The 18,717-nt window shown below is 35.5% G+C and overlaps 1 protein-coding gene across 2 annotated transcripts in view; it reads right to left on the bottom strand.

Annotated features, from left to right (window-relative positions):
* Window positions 1–18,717, bottom strand: part of MICU2 (mitochondrial calcium uptake 2) — a 187,971-nt gene that overhangs the window by 54,315 nt on the left and 114,939 nt on the right. For both annotated transcript variants that reach the window (XM_045797104.2, XM_045797105.2), the window contains exon 7: window positions 1,436–1,501. In XM_045797104.2, the coding sequence (XP_045653060.1) occupies window positions 1,436–1,501 (66 nt within the window). The remainder of the gene's footprint in view (window positions 1–1,435; window positions 1,502–18,717) is intronic.

The following is an 18,717-nucleotide window of genomic DNA, read 5'->3' as shown; positions in this document are numbered from 1 at the left end:
TAACAATGAGGTTTAGGGTGGTGGCTTGGGTCATGGGGCATCAGCATGACCTCCAGAATGGCTAGAGATGGGGGTTAGCAACATGGGCAGCACCAAATTTATATAGCTGATCCTAAGAAAATCTCTGGACATTAGGGCCCTGATTGGCACTTCTCCATGTGTACTATTATACACCTTGCTGGGACAATTAGTGCTATCCATGACCCCACTGGGGAGAGGACAACTGGAACCTCTGCTTGTGGAACTTTCTGGACCTCTGCCTCATGTGTCTCTTCCTTTGGCTGATTTTAATCTGTATCTGCTCATTTTAAGAATCTGTACCCATGACCCTAACAACTTTCAGTGAGCTTTGTGAGTTCTGCCTGTGAATAATGGAACTCAAGGGTGGTCTTAGGGGTCCCTTGTACTTGCAACTGCTAACAAAAGTAGGTGGTCTTGTGGACTGCTCCCTAACTTCAAACAACTGTAAAGACAGCAATGATGTGTACAGTTCAGAGGAGGACACAGACAATTAATTATGCTAATGTGTGAGTGCTGTTATGATGGTAGACATACAGGCTAGGATGGGAACACACAGAATACATACATTGAGGAAAAGGGAACACCATTCAAGGACTGGGAAAAGAAGTCCAGCACAGGATTGCTCAAAGGGATGAAATGTAAGAAAGAACTGTGATTTTAATAATTTGCAAAATTTGAAGTAGAGATGCTCTAAGAAGATGAAATAATTTGGAAATTTAAGAAAACCTCATGGGAAGCGTACTGTGGAATTAGACACTTGCCAAAACTTGTCAAAGTTTATCAACAACCTTAGAAATATCATACCTTTTGACCCAGCAATCAAATTTCTGGGCAGTTATCCGTCAGATACATTCGCATATGTATAAAATGATATAATTACAGGATTACTAACTGTAGCATTATTTGCATTATCGAAAGACTGGAAATACATTAAATGTTTTTAAAGAGGGGAATGGTTACATAAACTAGTACATCCATACAACAAAGCACGAGGGCGCTGTTAAAAAGGAGATAATTAGACGTATCGAGGAAAAAATGGGAGAGTGTGAAACAATGTACTGTGCTGCTCCTTGTAGAAAAATGGTAAAAGAACACATGGATGTATTTAGTTACTTCTTTATAGATACACTTATACACACAGGAGGTATCTCTGCGCGAATATACAGGACACTGAAAGCACTCATTGCTCAGGGAAAACTGGGTAACTGGGAGGAAAATGCTCCCCTCTGTACATACTCTTGTGAAACTTCTGAGGTCTGGACCATGTGAATGCAGCACATCTATTCAAAATATTTAGAAAAATGAAGTTACTGATAACTTTCCCAGCTATCCGAGAATATTTATTTGACAAACAGAATAGAGAAACCACTGTAAATATCATCTGTCTGGAAATATTTAGTTTATTTGCACATACCTGGCACTCTGTTTCATTAGCTACTGTTGTCTTCAGGTCATCTTGTTTACTTATGATCTTCTGTAGCTAGAACGATAGCAAACATGAATTTAGCTGTGTGACTACTGGACTGTTCAAAATAGCCTAAAAAACAGATACTAAGTTTTCACTGTAAAATATATACTAACTGTTATATATTAACTTAAATTCTTTCTGCATTATAGCTAACACTGTTACTTATTTTTTCTTAAATCATGTAAGAATTAAAGGAGTACTTACATTATTACACTTTTTTGTAATACAAATTACAATTAAAAAATTACAATAAAAAATTACAATCATTTTTTCCTCCTAAGAAAGCTAGTTTACTTAATACATATTCCAAAGATATTACTCTATGAAAACTTCATGATTACCCTCATTCTTCAAGAGAATTTTGATTCATAATTTATTTTGTATCATTGATAGTTTATGGCCACATTTTCAAGTGTATAGCTTTTTTTTAAGAGAGGGAGAGAAAGGGGGGAGGGGTAGAGGAAGAAGGAGTTTTGTTTTTTTTTTTTTTTTTGAGAGAGAGAGAGAGAATATCTTCGAGCAGGCTCTACACCCAGAGTGGAGCCTAACTTGGGGCTCGATTTCATAACCCTGAGATCATGTGAGGTCATGACCTGAGTGGAAATCAAGAGTTTGTAACTTAACCGACTGAGCCACCCAGGTGCCCGTCAAGCATATAGATCTTCAAAAGCTACTTATACCATATAAAAATGGTCTTCTCCTTATGCATTTATAAGGCATCAAAATAATTTTTAAAATATATTTTATTTATTTATTTGAGAGAGCGTGAGAGAGCAGGAGCAGGGGGAGAGGTAGGGGGAGAGGCAGAGAATCCCAAGCAGACTCTGAGCTGAACCCAGGTGCCCCAAGCATCAAAATAATTTAAAAACCTACATTTCTGCCAATTATAAAATTGTTAATAGTACCTTGAGACTGAATACACTTAAAAACCTACCTTTCAGAGTCATTTGTACCAATCCTCATATGGAAAGCAAATTAAAAAAAAAGTTTTAAAAAATTAAATGTAGAAAAAGCATTTCACAAAATACAGCATCCTTTCCTGATTAAAACTCTTCAGAGTGTATGGATAGAGGGAACATTCCTCAATTTCATAAAAACCCATCTATGAAAAGCCCACAGTGAACATAATTCTCAGGAACATGACACTCTCACCACTATTGTTCAACATAGTACTAAAAGTCCTAGCATCAGCAATCAGAAAACAAAAAGAAATAAAAGGTATTCAAACTGGCAAAGAAGAAGTCAAACTCTCTCTCTTCACAGATGACATGATACTTTATGTGGAAAACCCAAAAGACTCCACCACCAAATTACTAGAACTCATACAGCAATTCAGTAATGTGGCAGGATATAAACTCAATGCACAGAAATCAGTTGCTTTCCTATACACTAACAATGTAACTGTAGAAAGAGAAATTAGGGAATTGATTCCATTTACAGTAGCACCAAAAACCATAAGATACCTTGGAATAAACCTAACCAAAGAGGTAAAGGATCTATATTCTAGAAACTACAGAACACTGATGAAAGACACTGAAGAAGACACAAAAAGATGGAAAAACATTCCATGCTCATGGATTGGAAGAATAAACATTGTTAAAATGTCTATACTACCCAGAGCAATCTATGCTTTCAACTCCATCCTTATCAAAATACCAATGTCATTTTTCAAAATGCTGGAACAAACAATCCTAAAATTTGTATGGAACCAGAAAAGACCCTGAATTGCCAAGGAAATGTTGAAAAAGAAAAACAAAGCTGGGGCATCACACTGCCTGATTTCAAGCTGTATTAAAAGCTGTGATCACCGAGACAGCATGGTACTGGCACAAAAACAGACACACAGATCAATGGAACAGAATAGAGAGCCCAGATATGGACCCTCAACTCTACAGTCAACTAATCTTCGACAAAACAGGAAAAAATATCCAATGGAAAAAATACAGTCTCTTCAATAAATGGTGCTGGGAAAATTGGACAGCTCTATATAGAAGAATGAAGCTTGATCATTCTCTTACACTATACACAAAGATAAACTCTAAATGGATGAAAGACTTCCATGTGAGACAGGAATCATAGGCAGTAACCTCTTTGACATCAGTTTCAAGACACGTCTCCAAAGGCAAGGGAAACAAAAGCAAAAATGAACTTTTGGGACTTCATCAAGATAAAAACCTTCTGCACAGCAAAGGAAACAGTCAACAAAACAAAGAGGCAACCCACGGAATGGGAAAAGATATTTGCAAATGACATTCCAGATAAAGGGCTGGTATTCAAGATGTATAAAGAACTTCTCAAACTCAACACCCAAAAAACAAATAATCAAGTCAAAATGTGGGCAGAAGACATAGTTCTCCAAAGAAGACATATGAATGGCTAACAGACACATGAAAAAATGTTCAACATCATTAGCCATCAGGGAAATTCAAATCAAAACCACACTGAGATACCACCTTACACCAGTTAGAGTGGCAAAAATTAACAAGGCAGGAAACAACAAATGTTGGAGATAATGTGGAGACAGGGGAACCCTCTTACACTGTTGGTGGGAATGCAAGTTGGTACAGCCACTCTGGAAAACAGTATGGAAGTTCCTCAAGATGTTAAAAATAGAGCTACCCTATGACCCAGCAATTGCACTACTAGGTATTTACCCCAAGGACACAGATGTAGTGAAAAGAAGGGGCACATGCACTGCAATGTTCATAGCAGCAACGCCCACAATAGCCAAACTGTGGATGGAGCCGAGAAGCCCTTCAACAGATGAATGGATAGAGAAGATGTGGTCCGTATCTACAATGGAATATTACTCAGCCATCAGAAAGGATGAATACCCACCATTTGCACTGACATGGCTGGAACTGGAGGGGATTATGCTCAGTGAAATAAGTCAAGCAGAGAAAGACAATTATATGCTTTCACTTATATGTGGAACATAAGGAATAGCATGGAGGACATTAGGAAAAGGAAGGGAAAAATAGAGGGGGGGAATCAGAGGGGGAGATGAACCATGAGAAACTACGGACTCTGGGAAACAAACTGAGGGTTTCAGAGGGGAGGGGGGCTGGGGGATGGGTAAGCCCAGTGATGGGTATTAAGGAGGGCAAGTATTGCAAGGAGCACTGGGTGTAGTGTGCAAATGATGAATCATGGAGCACTACATCGGGAACTAATGAAGTACTGTATGGTGACTAACATAATAATAAAAAAAGAAATTCAAATAAATTATATCAAATGGTATGTATTCTTTGTGGTATCATCTTCTACTCTGCCTAATCGTTTTGAGATTCATTCACGTTTGCATATAAGTAGTCTGTTCTTATTTATTGTTGAGCTGTATCCCACTGTATAAATATATTACTACTTATCTATTCACTTGTTGATAGATGTTTGCACTGTCTCTAGTTTTTGACTGCTGTGAATCAAGCTACCAAAAATTTTTTTTTCCAGCTTTACTGAGGTATACTTAATATACAAAAAATTAAACACACTAATGTGTACATTTTGATGAGTTTGGACACATGCATACATCTGAGATACATCAAGGTAATAAACATATTCATCACCTCCAAAAGATTTGTGTGTTTTCTTTTTCCTTTGGTGTAAGAACACTCAGGATATGATGTACCTTCTTAAGTTTTTAAGTGTACAACACTGTACTCTTAACTATATGAACTATGTTGTACAGGAGATCTCTGCCATAAGCTTTCTTGTATAATTCTTTTGTGTTTTTTTTTGTGGATATATTTTAATATTTCTCTTGGATGAATTCCAAGGAAGGGAACAATTAAGTCCTTCTTAACTTTAAATTATTAAGTTGTTGAGTTCTTCATATATTCTGGATACAAGTCCTTTGTCAAATATCTGCTTGGAAAATATTTTCTTCCATCCTATAGTTTGCCTATTCATTTTCTTTCTTTCTTTTTTTTTTTTTAAAGATTTCATTTATTCATTTGACAGAGAGAGAGACAGCCAGCGAGAGAGGGAACACAAGCAGGGGGAGTGGGAGAGGAAGAAGCAGGCTCCTAGCAGAGGAGCCTGATGTGGGGCTCGATTCCAGAACACCGGGACCACTCCCTGAGCCGAAGACAGACGCTTAACGACTGAGCCACCCAGGCACCCCTGCCTATTCATTTTCTTAACGGGTCTCTGAATGAATAAAAGTTTTTGATTTGGATGAAGATTAACTTAATTTTTTTCTTTTGTGGTTATTGCTTAGTGCTCTAGGAAACTCTGAATATCCTAGATCCTGAATATATTCTCTTATTTTATTTTCCCAGAAGCTTAACGGTTTTAGTTTTTTAGATCTATAATCCATCTCAAATACATTTTTATACAGACACATCTTGCTTTATTGCACTTTGTAGATATTGCATTTTTAAAAATTGATTTGTGTCAACCCTGTATTGAGCAAGGCTCTTTGAGCCATTTTCCCAACAGCATTTGTTCACTTTGTGTCTCTGTGTCACAGTTTGGTAATTCTCGTAATATTTAAAGCCTTTTCATTATTTTTATATTTTAACTGCTGCAATCTCATGATAAAACTTTAACGGATTAAGAATTACTTCTTATGAATGAGCACAGAAAGTGGTTTCTTGAAATGGAATCCACTCCTGGAGAAGATTGTTGAAATGACAACAAAGGATTTAGAGTATTACATAAACTTAGCTGATAAAGTAGTCAGCAGGGTTTTAGAGGACTGAATCCAATTTTGAAAGAAGTTCTACTGAGGGTAAAATGCTACCAAACGGCATCATATGCTACAGAGAAATCATTTGTGAAAGGAGAGTCAATAAATGAGGCAAACTCCACTGTCTTAAGAAATTGCCACAATCACCCCAACTTCCAGCAACTACCACCCAGAGCCTTAAACACCCAGCAGCCTTAAACACTGATACGAGATCCTTCAGTAGCAAAAAAAAGATTACCACTCACTGAAAGCTCAGGTGATAGGGAGCATTTTTTTAACAATAAAGTATTTTTAAATTAAAGTATGTACATCGGTCTTTCAGACATAATGACATTGCACACTTAACAGACTATGGTATAGTATAAAAATAACTTTTATATGCACTAGGAAACCAAAAAATTCATTTGACTTGCTTTATTATGGTGGTCTGGAACTAAACCCGTGTTATCTCGAAGATATGCCTACATATGGGTTGAGGCAGGGGATTTAACTAGTTTTTTTCATATACATATACAATTATTCTAGTGTCATTTACTGAAAAGACTTTTCTTTTCCTATAAACTGAGTTGTTTTTACTGAGAATTAAGCAACCATGTACAGATTCTTTATTATCTTCCACTGACCTACTTACCCACCCTTAGATCAATATCATAGCATCACCATTACTGTAGCTTTGCAGTAAGTTAAGGTCAGGTAGTGTGAGTTATCCACATTTGCTCTTGTTTCTCAAGATTGATTTGAGTGTTCTAGGTCTTCTGTTTTTACATATACACTTTAAAATCAGCTTGTTAATTTCTACCAAAAAAGCCTGCTGTGATTTTGCTTGGGAAGTTAAATCTTTAGACCAATTTGGGAAGAACTGACATCTTAACACTACTGAATCTTCTTTTTTTTTTCTTAAAGAGTTTTATTAATTTGTTTGACAGAGAGAGAGAGAGAGAGAGCGAGCACAAGCAGGGGGATTGGCAGGCAGAAGGAGAGGGAGAAGCAGGCTCTCCACTGAGCATGGAGCCTGACGCGGGGCTCCATTCCAGGACCCTGGGATCAGGACCTGAGCCAAAGGCAGAAGCTTAACTGGCTGAGCCACCCAGGTGCCCCAACACTACCGAATCTTCTAACCATTAACATGATATATTCCTCCATTTATTTAAGTTTCCTTGAATTTCTACTGGCAATGTCTGAAGTTTTTGGTGAATGCTTTTGCTAAATTTATTTCTACTTACTTTATGTTATTTGATACCATCCAAAGGATAACTGATTTTAATTTCATTTTCCAACTATTTGCTACTAGTATGTGGAAATACAATTGATTTCTCCATACTGACATTCTATATTGAGAACTTCCTAAATTCGCTTTTGGTTCTAGCAGCTTTCCTTTCCTTGTTGATATCTGTGGATAAAGTCAGATTTACTTCTTCCTTCCCAATCTTTTTATCTCCCCCAACTTGTATTGTTATTATTAGAATCTTCAGTAAAATGTTGAACAGAAGAGATAAGAAAATATAGCCTTGCCTTGTTTCTGATCATAAAGGGACAGCATTCTATATTTGATCTGTAGCATGATGCTAGCTTTAAATTATTTATAAATGTTCTTTATCATATTGAAAAATTTCTCTTCAATTTCTACTTTGCTCAGTTTTATTATGAAAGTGCTTATTTTCTTAAATACTTTGTAAACATATAGTGAGAGGATCATGTTCATCTCTCCTTTATTCTGTTAATATGATGGATTGCACTGATTTTCAATCTTCAAACAAATTTTGTATTAATTGCATAAATCTCACTTGATTTTGGTGCATTATTTTACATAGTATATAATATGTTTTGTTCTATCTGATTAGGTATTTTGTGTCTTTGTTCATGATGAAAGTTGGCGTATAATTTACTTTTCTTGTTAGACCTTTGCCTAGTTTTAGTTATCAGGGATACGCTGGTCTTATGAAGGATCTGTTCCATTTTCTTGTATCTTCTGAAAGAGTTTGTGAAAATTTGGCATTCTTCTTCCTTAAATGCTTGATAGCTTTCACCAGTAAAACCATCTGGGCCTGGACACTTTCTTGTGGGAAAGTTTTTGATAACAAGTTCAATTCCTTTGATAATAGGCTAGACAGATTTCTGTTAGTTTTGGTAAGTCTTTCTCTTTTTTTTTTTAAGGCATTTGTCCAGTTCATCTGAGTTATCAAATTTGCAGTCACATATGAATAAGTTGTTCACAATATTCCATTTTAATCCTTCTGATATTTGCAGAATCTGTGGTGATATTTCCTTTTCATTTCTAATACTGGTAATTTGGACCCTTTTAAAGTACTAAAATTAGATCCAGTACTGAAAATTATTCAAAATTTATCATACAGATAACAATTTAAAAATACAAATAGATGTTATCCATAGTGATTGTAAGTTTTTGTACAAAATTTTAAAAACTTGTATTTCTTTTATTATGACAGTTAATATAGTTGTTATAATCTTTACATAGTCATTAAATAATTATAAACAAAGCAAGTAAGATTAGTTCACTGAAACAAGAATTTTTTAGGAGGCTTTTTACAACATTGGCTTATTGCAATATGGTGTGGAATTTAGAAGAACAAGGTTCTGTCCTAAAGTTCTACCTAAGTGGGTATAGTATGAGATAAAGCTTGCCATGTTAAGAAATACCAAGTGTTGGCAAGGATGCAGAGAAAAAGGAACCCTTGGGTGCTGCTGGTAGGGATGTAGATTGGTATAGCCACTGTGTAAAATGGTATGGAGGTACCTCAAAAAATTAAAGATAGAAATATCACATAATCCAATAATTCTACCACTGGGTATTCACGCAAAGAAAACAAAAACACTAATATGAAAAGACATATGGACCCATATTTTTATTGCAGCATTATTTACAATAGCAAAGGCACAGAAATGACCTAAGTGTCCATCCACAGATGAACTGATAAAGATATGGAATATTATATAGCCATAAAAAGGGTGAGTTCTTGCCATTTGTGACAACATGGATGGACCTAGATATTAGGCTAAGTGAAATAAGTCAGACAGAGAAAGAAAAATACCACATGATTTTACTTATATGTGGAACCCCCAAAACAAATGAATAAACAAACAAGCAAAAAGCAGAATCAAACTTATATACAGAACAAACTGATGGTTGTCAGGGGGGAGATCGGTGGTGGGGGGGTGGGCAAAATGGGTGAAGGCGAGTGAGAGATACAGGCTTCTAGTTATGGAATGAATTAGTCACAAAAATTAAAGCATAGCGAATACGGTTAAAGGTACCATAATAGCACTGCATGGTGACAGATGGTAACTACACTTATTAGTGAGCACAGCATAACACAGAGCTGTTGAAGCACTATGTTGTACACCTAAAACTAGTGTAACATTGTGTGTCAACTATACTCACTCTATTTTTAAATAATAAGAATTAAAAAAACCTTGTCATGTTAGAGTCTTACCTAAAACATTTTGGTCTATACTCAGGGAGAGGGTTATAGCAGGTTTTAATAAACTCTGAAGATTAAAGTGCTGTACATTTAGTTCTATAGTAAAAGCTCCATTTGAAAGAGCATAAACATTTTATACCAGCACAGCTGACCCTTGAAAAACACAGGGGTTGGGGTGCCGAACCTGTGCAGTCGAAAATTCATGCATAACTTTTAAGTCCCCTACAACTTAATGACTAATAGCCTATTGCTGACTGAAAGCATTACTGATAAACATATTTTGTATGTTGAGTGTATTATATACTGTATTCTTAAAGTAAGCTAGAGAAGGGAAAATGTTAGTAAGAAAATCATAAGGAAGAGAAAATACATTTATAGTACTGTACTATAAAAAAAATCTGCGTCTAAGTGGACCTGTATAGCTCAAACCCATGTTGTTCAAGGATCAACTGTATTCTCTTATGCCAAAAGGACTGTCTGGTTTTAAGGCAGTTTCTAAAATGGCTGTACATGACACTGATTCATGACAGCAATATATAAGTGCCTATCATGTAATGAAAGTGCTGTTCTAAGTGTTGGGAATATAGCAGTTAAGGACAGATAATATCTTTGCCGTCATGAAACTGACATTCTAATGGGCTAGAGATAACCAACAGTGAACAAATAAGAGGATTTCAAATAATGTCAAGTGTGTGACTAGAATAAGATAAAATAAAAGTAGGGTAACAGGATTCTGAGACTGCTGGGTATGGGTTACTGTTAGGTTTATTCTGCGTGGTTCTTTGTGAGAACATGACATTTGGGCTGAGATCTGAATGATAAAAACTACCAAAGGAATGGGGAAAGGACATTCCAGGCAGAGGAAACAACAAAGTTTGTGGAAGAAATAGGGGTGCTTGGAGAGAAACAGAAAGAAGGTAAAGTGGTCATAATACATAAGTTGTGAAAGAAGCAGGAAGACACATTCACCAAATAAAAATTCTATGATTAAAAAAGTACTGCCAAGTTGACTATTTAAATTTATATTGATCCATATTTTCAATTATAGGCTGAAGATGAAGAAATATATGTAGGATTGATTTAACTTATTTTTGCTTTCAGAATCATGATAGTTTAAATTCTGAAACAAGAACATTATTCCCAAAGAATAATAAATTCTACTGAAGGCTTTTATATTTACTTAATAATAACACTAGCACATATATTTGGCGTGATAAAATTATACCACTACTATATTTAGAGCACAATCCTTCCTGCCAGTATGAAATCAATGTGAAATAAAAGGACCACCTAAGGAGAAATTCACACGAGTAAACAGACATGTCATTAAGGTATTGTTTAAAGAAATCGCACTAAAACCCTGGCACTTAGCCCAAATAAGCAGATGTGCCATCTATGAAGGTAAAGATTAAATGTATTAACTATTGCTGGCTTTGATCATTACTGTATTGTTTATTATTATCTGACAGAAAACAGCTTATACAGATAGTTGCTATTTTACTTGTTCTTGGGATAGAGAAATAATAAGCAATTACTTCAACAGCTTCTGGATCTGGATATTAATAAAACATGAATGTACTGCATAACACAAAAGAAACAAACGGAGGCAATTTATATTTTAGGACATTTCCAAAAGACTTTAGATTAACATATTTCATCATTACTTTTGTATTTGCCATTTAAATCACTTTGCTATATCTATATTTTGGGTATTAAAGTAATTTTCATTACCTACTCTCATGCATTAGCACTTACGGTAGGAACAGCAATAAATAAAATTTACTGGAGAAACATTCAGGTAATCTACAAAACAAAACAAAAAACCCATGCCCTTTAAATACGTTCTTCTAATCTGAGAACTGGTAGGTTTGTTCAATAAAATTTCAAACATAAGATGTTACATACTTAGGTTTCCTAATATAATGACCACAGAAATGAAATAATTATTCAAGTAATTAATGTAAATGCCCTTTTATTCTATGCTATAACTTTTTAAATTGAGGTCACATAAGATCTTACTCATATGTGGAATTTAAGAAGCAAAACAAAATAAATGAGCAAAGGGAAAAAAAAAAGAGAGAGACAAACCAAGAAACAGTCTCTTATAGAGAACATATTGATGGTTACCAGAGGGGAAGTGGATGGGGGCTTGGGGGAAACAGGTGATGGGGATTAAAAATTACTTATCATGATGAAAAAAAATAAACAGGTATAATTGACATGTGACCTATTAATTTCAGGTATACAACATAATGATCTGATATTTATATATATTATGAAATGATCACCACAATAAGTCTAAGTTTCCCGTCACCATACAGTTACATAATACGCAAATACCATGCTATATATTATATCTCCATGACTTACTTATTTCATGACTGGAAGTTTGTATCTCCTTCTGCCATTTTACTCACCTCCCCCAGCCACTCTCCTCTGGCAACCACCAATCTGTTCTCTACATCTAGGGGTTTTGTTTTGTTTGTTCATGTGTTTCGTCTTTTAGATTCCACATATAAGTAAAATCATATAGTATTTGTCTTTCTCTGACTGACTTATTTCACTAAGCATAAGCATATCCTAAAGGTCCATCCTGTTGACACAAATGGCAAGACTGCCTTCTTTATCACAGCTGAGTAAATACTGCATTACATATACATACCACTTCTTTATCCATTCATCCATTGATGAACATTTTAGTTGTTTCCATATCTTGTTATAGTGAATGATGCTGAGACAGAGGGGTGTAGATATCTTTTTGAATTAGTGTTTTCATTTTCTTGGATACTCAGAAGTTGAACTCTGGATCACACGATAGTTCTATTTTAGTTTTTTTAAGGATCCTCCATACTGTTTTCCATAGTGGCTGCACCAACTTACCTTCCCACCAACAGTGCACAAGAGTTCCCTTTCTGTATATCCTTGCCAACACTTGTTATTTCTTATCTTTCTGATAATAGCTACTCTGACAGGTGTGAGGTGGTATCTCCTTGCGTTTTGTTTTGTGTTTCTCTGATGATTAGGGATGTTGAGCATCTCATCATGTGTCTATTGTTCATCTGTACATCTTATTTGGAAAAAAGCTTATTCAGATCCTCTGCTCATTTTCTAAAACAGATCGTTTGCTTTTGTCATGTGTTGCATTGAATGAGTTTTTTACACGCTTTGGATATTAACCAGATATATGATTTGCAAATATTTTCTCCCAGTCGACAGACTGCCTTTTCATTTCTGTGCAGAAGCTTTTTAGTTTGATGCAATTCATTTGTTTCCTTATGCCTTGTTGCCAATGCCTTTGCCGTAAGATCAAAAAAAAAAAAAAATACTGCTAAGAGCAATGTCAAGGATCTAACTGGCTATGTTTTCTTCTAAGAGTTTTATAAGTTCTGGTCTAATATTCAAGTCTTTAATCCATTTTGAGTCAATTTTGTGTGTGGTGAAAGAGAGTGGTATAGTTTCATTCTTTCGTATGTAGCTGTCCAGTTGTTCCAGTACCATTTACTGAAGAGACTGTCCTTTCCCAATTGTATATTCTTGCCTCCTTTGTCATCACTTAATTGACCATATATGCATGGCTTGTATCTGGGCTCTTTATACTGTGTCATTGATCTTTGTGTCTGCTTTTATGCCAATACTATACTGTAGATTTATAATGGTTTGAAATAAGGCAGCATGATGCTTCCAGCTTTTTCTTTTTTCAAGATTGCTTTGGCTATTAGGAACCTTCTGTGGTTCCAAACAAATTCTAGGACTGTTCTATTTCTGTGAAAAATGTCATTGGAATTTTGGTAGGGATTGCATTCAATTCATAGATTGCTTTGGATGATAATGTGGACATTTGAACAATATTAATTCTTCAATTCATGAGCATGGAATATTTTTCCATTTATTTGTGTCTTCTTCAATTTCTTTCATTAATGTGTTATAGTTTTCATATTACAGGTCTTGCACCTCCTTGGTTAAATTTATTTCCAGATATTTTATTCTTTTTGATGCAATTTTAAATAGAATTTTCTTAATTTTTCTGATAGTTCATTGCTATTATATAAAAATACCAACAGATTCCTGTGCATTGATTTTTTTTATCCTCAACTTTACTGAATTTGTTAGTTCTGATAGCTTTTTGGTGGTGTCTTTAGGGTTTTTCTATACATAAAATAGTGTTGTTCACAATTGTAGCAGTTTTGCTTCTTCCTTTCTAATTTGGATGCCTTTTATTTCTTTTTCTTGACTAACTGCTCCAGCTAGGACTTCCAGTACTATGTTGAATAGAAGTAGTAATCGTGGGCATCCTTGTATTACTCCTGATCTTAGTGGAAAACCTTTCAGCTTCTTACCATTAAATAGGATACTGGCTGTGAGTTTGTAATATATGGCCTTTATTATGTTGAGGAAGGTTCTCTCTATACCTACTTTGTAGAGACTTAACCTAAACTGATGTTGAATTTTGTTAAATGTTTTTTCTGTATCTGCTGAGAGGACTGTAAGATTTTTATCCTTCATTTCACTGATGTGGTGTACTATGTTGACTGATTTACAGATGCTGAAACATCCCTGCATCTCTGGAATAAATCCCATTTGAACATGGTATATGATCTTTTTAATGTATTATTGAATTCAGTTTGATAATATTTTGTTGAGGATTTTTGCATCTATGTTCATTGGGGATACTGGCTTTATTTATTTATTTATTTATTTATTTATTTATTTATTTATTGGTACGAGAATAATGTTGGTCTTGTAAAATGAGTTTGGAAGCATTCCCTAATCTTCAATTTTTTAGAAGAAGAGTTTCAGAAATACAGGTATTAAATGTTCCTTGAATGTTTGGTAGAATTCACCAGTAAAGCCATCTGGTCCTGGACTTTTGTTTGTTGGAAAGTTTCTCATAACTGATTCAATCTCTGTACTGGTAGATGATCTATTCAGATTTTCTATTTCTTCATGAAGATAGTATGCTTCTAGGAACTTATCCATTTATTCTAGTTGTCCAGTTTGAGGCAGTATAATTCTTCATTGAAGTCTCTTATGATCCTTTCTATTTCTGTGGTATCAGATCTAACTTCCCTTCTTTCATTTCTGATTTTATTTGAGGATTCCTTTTTTTCTTGATGAGGCTATCCAAAGGCTTGCCAATTCTGTAGTTCTCTTCAAAGAACCAGCTCTTAGTTTTATTGATTTCATCTACTGTCTTTTTAGTCTTTACTTCATTTCTGCTCCGATTTTTTTTTCCTTCGAATTTTGAGCTTCATTTGTTCTTCTTTTTCTAGACCTTTAGGTGCAAAGTTAGATTGGGATTTTTCTTGTTTCTTAAGAGAGGCCTGTATTTGCTATAAAGTTCCTTCTTAAAACTGCTTTTGCTTTATCCCACAGATTTTGTTATGCTTATATTTTCATTTTCATTTGTCTCAAGGTATTTTAAAAAATTTCTCCTTTAATTTTTTCATTGACCCACTGGTTGTTCAGTAGCATACTGTTCAATCCCTACACATTTGTGATTTTTCTAGTTTTCTTTGTGATTGATTTCTTTTTCATACCACAGTGGCCTGAAAAGATGCTTGATATAAATTCAATCTTCTTAAATTTGAGAATATCCTGGAGAATGTTCCATGTGCACTTAAGAAGAATGTGTATTCTGCTTCTTTTGGATGGAATACCTGTAGATATCCATTAAGCCCATCTGGTCTAATTTTTGTTTAAGGCTGACTTTGCTTATTGACCTTCTGTCTGGATGAGCTCTCCACTGATCTAAGTGAGGTAGTAAAGTCCTCTACTATTATTGTACTGCTGTCAATTTCTCCCTGTTAATATTTGCTTTATATATTTAGATGCTCTTATATTCAGTGTACAAATGTTTTATCTTCTTGGGGAATGAACTCTTTATCATTATGTAATGCCTGTCTTTGCCTTTTACCGCAGTTTGTGTTAAAGTCTATTTTGTCTGATGTAAGTAAGCTACCTAAGCTTTCTTCTGGCTTCCATTTGCATGAAATATCTCTTCCCATCTCTTCACTTTTCAGTCTGCATGTTTTAGATCTGAAATGAGTCTCTTATAGGCAATATATAGATGGGTCTTCTTTTTTTTAAATACCTCAGTCTATTTACGTTTAAAGTAATTATAGATAGGTACTTATGTGCTGCCATTTTGTTGACTGTTTTCTGGCTGTTTTGTAGTTCTTCTTTGTTTCTTTCTTCTCTTGCTCTCTTCCCTTGTGGTTTTATGCCCTTTTAGTGTTATGTTTAGATTCCATTCTCATTGTCTTTTATGTATCTACTACAGATTTTTGCTTTGTGGTTACCAAGAGGCTTACACGTATCAACCTATATCAACCTATCAATATTTTATATTGATAGCAAGTTAAGACTGCATTCTAAAAATTTACATTTTTACTCCCCTCCCCTTGCACAGTTTACATTTTTGATGTCACATTACACATCTTTTTATTTTGTATATCCATTAACTAACTGTTGTACTTATAGTTATTTATTTATTTATTTATTTATTTATTTATTTATTTATTTATTTATTTATCTTTTAACCTTCATGCCAGCATTGTAAATGATTATTGCCTTTGGTATATATTTACATTTACCACTGAAATTTTTACTTTTATGTTTTCTTTTTACTAATTAGTTCCCTTTATTTTCAGATTAAAGAAGTCCCTTAAAATTTCTTGTAAGGTCAGTTTAGTGGTACTGAACTCCTTTAGTTTTTGCTTGTCTTGAAAAATTTTTTTTTTAAAGATTTTATTTATTTATTTGACAGAGATAGAGACAGCCAGCGAGAGAGGGAACACAAGTGGGGGGAGTGGGAGAGGAAGAAGCAGGCTCCCAGCAGAGGAGCCTGATGTGGGGCTCGATCCCAGGACTCCGGGATCACGCCCTGAGCTGAAGGCAGACGCTTAACGACTGAGCCACCCAGGCGCCCCTGTCTTGAAAATTCTTTATCTTTCCTTCAATTCTGAATGATAACTTCGCTGAGTAAAGTATGCTTGTTGAAATTTTTTTGCTTTTCGCACTTTGGGTAACATGTCATTCCCTTCTGGCCTGTAAAGTTTCTGCTTAAAAATCTGCTGACAGGCCTATGGGGTTTCCCCTGTAGATACAAGCTGTTTTTCTCTTGGTGCTTTATGATTCTCCCTATCTTCAAATTTTGACATTTCAATGATAATCTGTCTTGTGGATACCTTTGGGTTAATTTTATTTGGAACTCTTTGTGCATCCTGGAACTGGATGTTTGTTTCCTTCTCCAGGTTACTGAAGTTTTAAGCCATTATTTTTTCAAATAATTTTTATGTTCCCTTGCTCTCGTACTTCTCTTTGGGACTCCTAAACACCATGTTGTTCTGGTGTCCCAGGTCCCTTAAACTATCTTTAGTTTTTAACATTCTTTTTTCTTCTTTCTGCTGCTTTGTTTGAGTGAGTTCCACTGCCCTTTCAGGTCACTGATCCCTTCTTCGTCTAGTCTGCTTTGAACCCTCTAGTGTATTGTTTAGTTTAGTTATGGTGCTCTTCAGCTCTGTGACTTCTGTCTGGTACTTTCCTATACCTTCTGTCTCTGTTGAAGTTCACTCCATTCTTCTCACAAGATAGGCAAGTATACTTATGACCATTACTTTAACATTTTATCAGGTAAATTACTTATCTCTATTTTGTTGAGGTGTTTTTCTGGGGTTTTATCTTGTTCTTTCATCTGGAACACATTCCTCTGTTTTTTCATTTTGTTTGACTCTGTATTTGTTTCTGTGTATGAGGCAAAACAGCTGTATCTCCATTTTGATGGAGCGGTCATAGAAGATAGGGGATGTGTTGCTGTTTATGCAGTGCTCTGGGGGTGGTAGCCTGCCAAGAATTGTCTCTTCAATTGTTTCAGTCATGTGGGCCCAGAAATGCAATGCTCCCTGGCTACCAGAGCCAGGCATTTAACCGGCATTCCTTGTGTGGACTGCACATACCTGTCAATTTGGCATGGTGGGGCAAGCCCACTGCTGGGTGTAGAAAGGCTGGGATATGGGAGAGTGCATGGGTGGGGCAAACAGCAGTAGCAAGGTGAAATGGGACTGAAAAAATGGCACTTGTGAGCACCTCCATCACTGAAAGAGTTCTAGGAGACCCCTGCTCCTCCAGCAGATGCTTTAAGATTAGCCAATGAATTTCCTTCACATATGGCCTAAGCGCTTTTCAACCTGATGCTTCTGTGCTGAATCCCAGGGTAAGTCTGTGCATGAGTCCATTAAGACCAGAGTCTCAGTTTTCTACAGCCCTTTGGGTCTCCTGGATGTAAGCCCCATTGGTTTTCAAAGTTGCTTATTCTGGGCTTCATCCCTCCAGTGTAGCGTCCAAGGGTTGGAGTTGGGATGCCAGGAATACATTCGTATTTGTAAGATCCCTCCCACTTGTGGGTTACCATGCTGGGGTGTTTTTTTTGGTAAGAACATGTCTCTAACTCTCCGATCTGTTTCCATGTGGCTTTTCTATCCTTTGGTGTGGAGGAGCTGTTCAATTAGTTTTCAGGTCTTTTTCAGAAGGAACTGATCCATACGCAGTTATAGATTTGGTGTATCCATGGGAGGAAGTGAGTTTAGGGTCTTTCTACACCCCCAACTTCTTTATGTTGTTATTTTAAATAGACTGTATCATGCTCCATGTGTTATTAAGTTTACTGTTTTAGTTCTATGATCAGCATAAAGAATGCTGTATTGGCTTAGAAGGTTGACCTTTATAATCTTAAACTTAAAAAAAATCAGTGGCACATCCTAACACACTCTTTTTCTTGTTTTCTTAATTCATGAGTTGATCATCTAATAATTTTCCAAACATTTAAGGAAAAAATTGTAGTACCCATAGCATGTTCCATAAATTCAGCATGTTAAGTTATGCTGAGAAAAAGTATCTGAAAACTTTTAAAGTAGGTATGCTCAACAATTTCAGGAATAGAGGCTGTATATTCAGTAAAAGAGACATGCCTAATCTCTTGCAGTAGGAAACTCTATGTTTCAGTGTGAGAAGAGACCTGAACAAGACAAAGAGAAAAACAACATGCCCTCTACTGCCTTTTTTCAGTTTCACGTTCAGTGTCTCCTTTTATAGGCTTTGTC

The sequence above is a fragment of the Ursus americanus genome, chromosome 10 (assembly GCF_024610735.1).
Source record: "Ursus americanus isolate L20-20 chromosome 10, mUrsAme1.1.p, whole genome shotgun sequence".
In the NCBI taxonomy this organism is placed as follows: Eukaryota; Metazoa; Chordata; class Mammalia; order Carnivora; family Ursidae; genus Ursus; species Ursus americanus.
The sequence above is the reverse complement of the archived record's forward strand: the minus strand, read 5'-3'. Positions and strand labels throughout refer to the sequence as shown.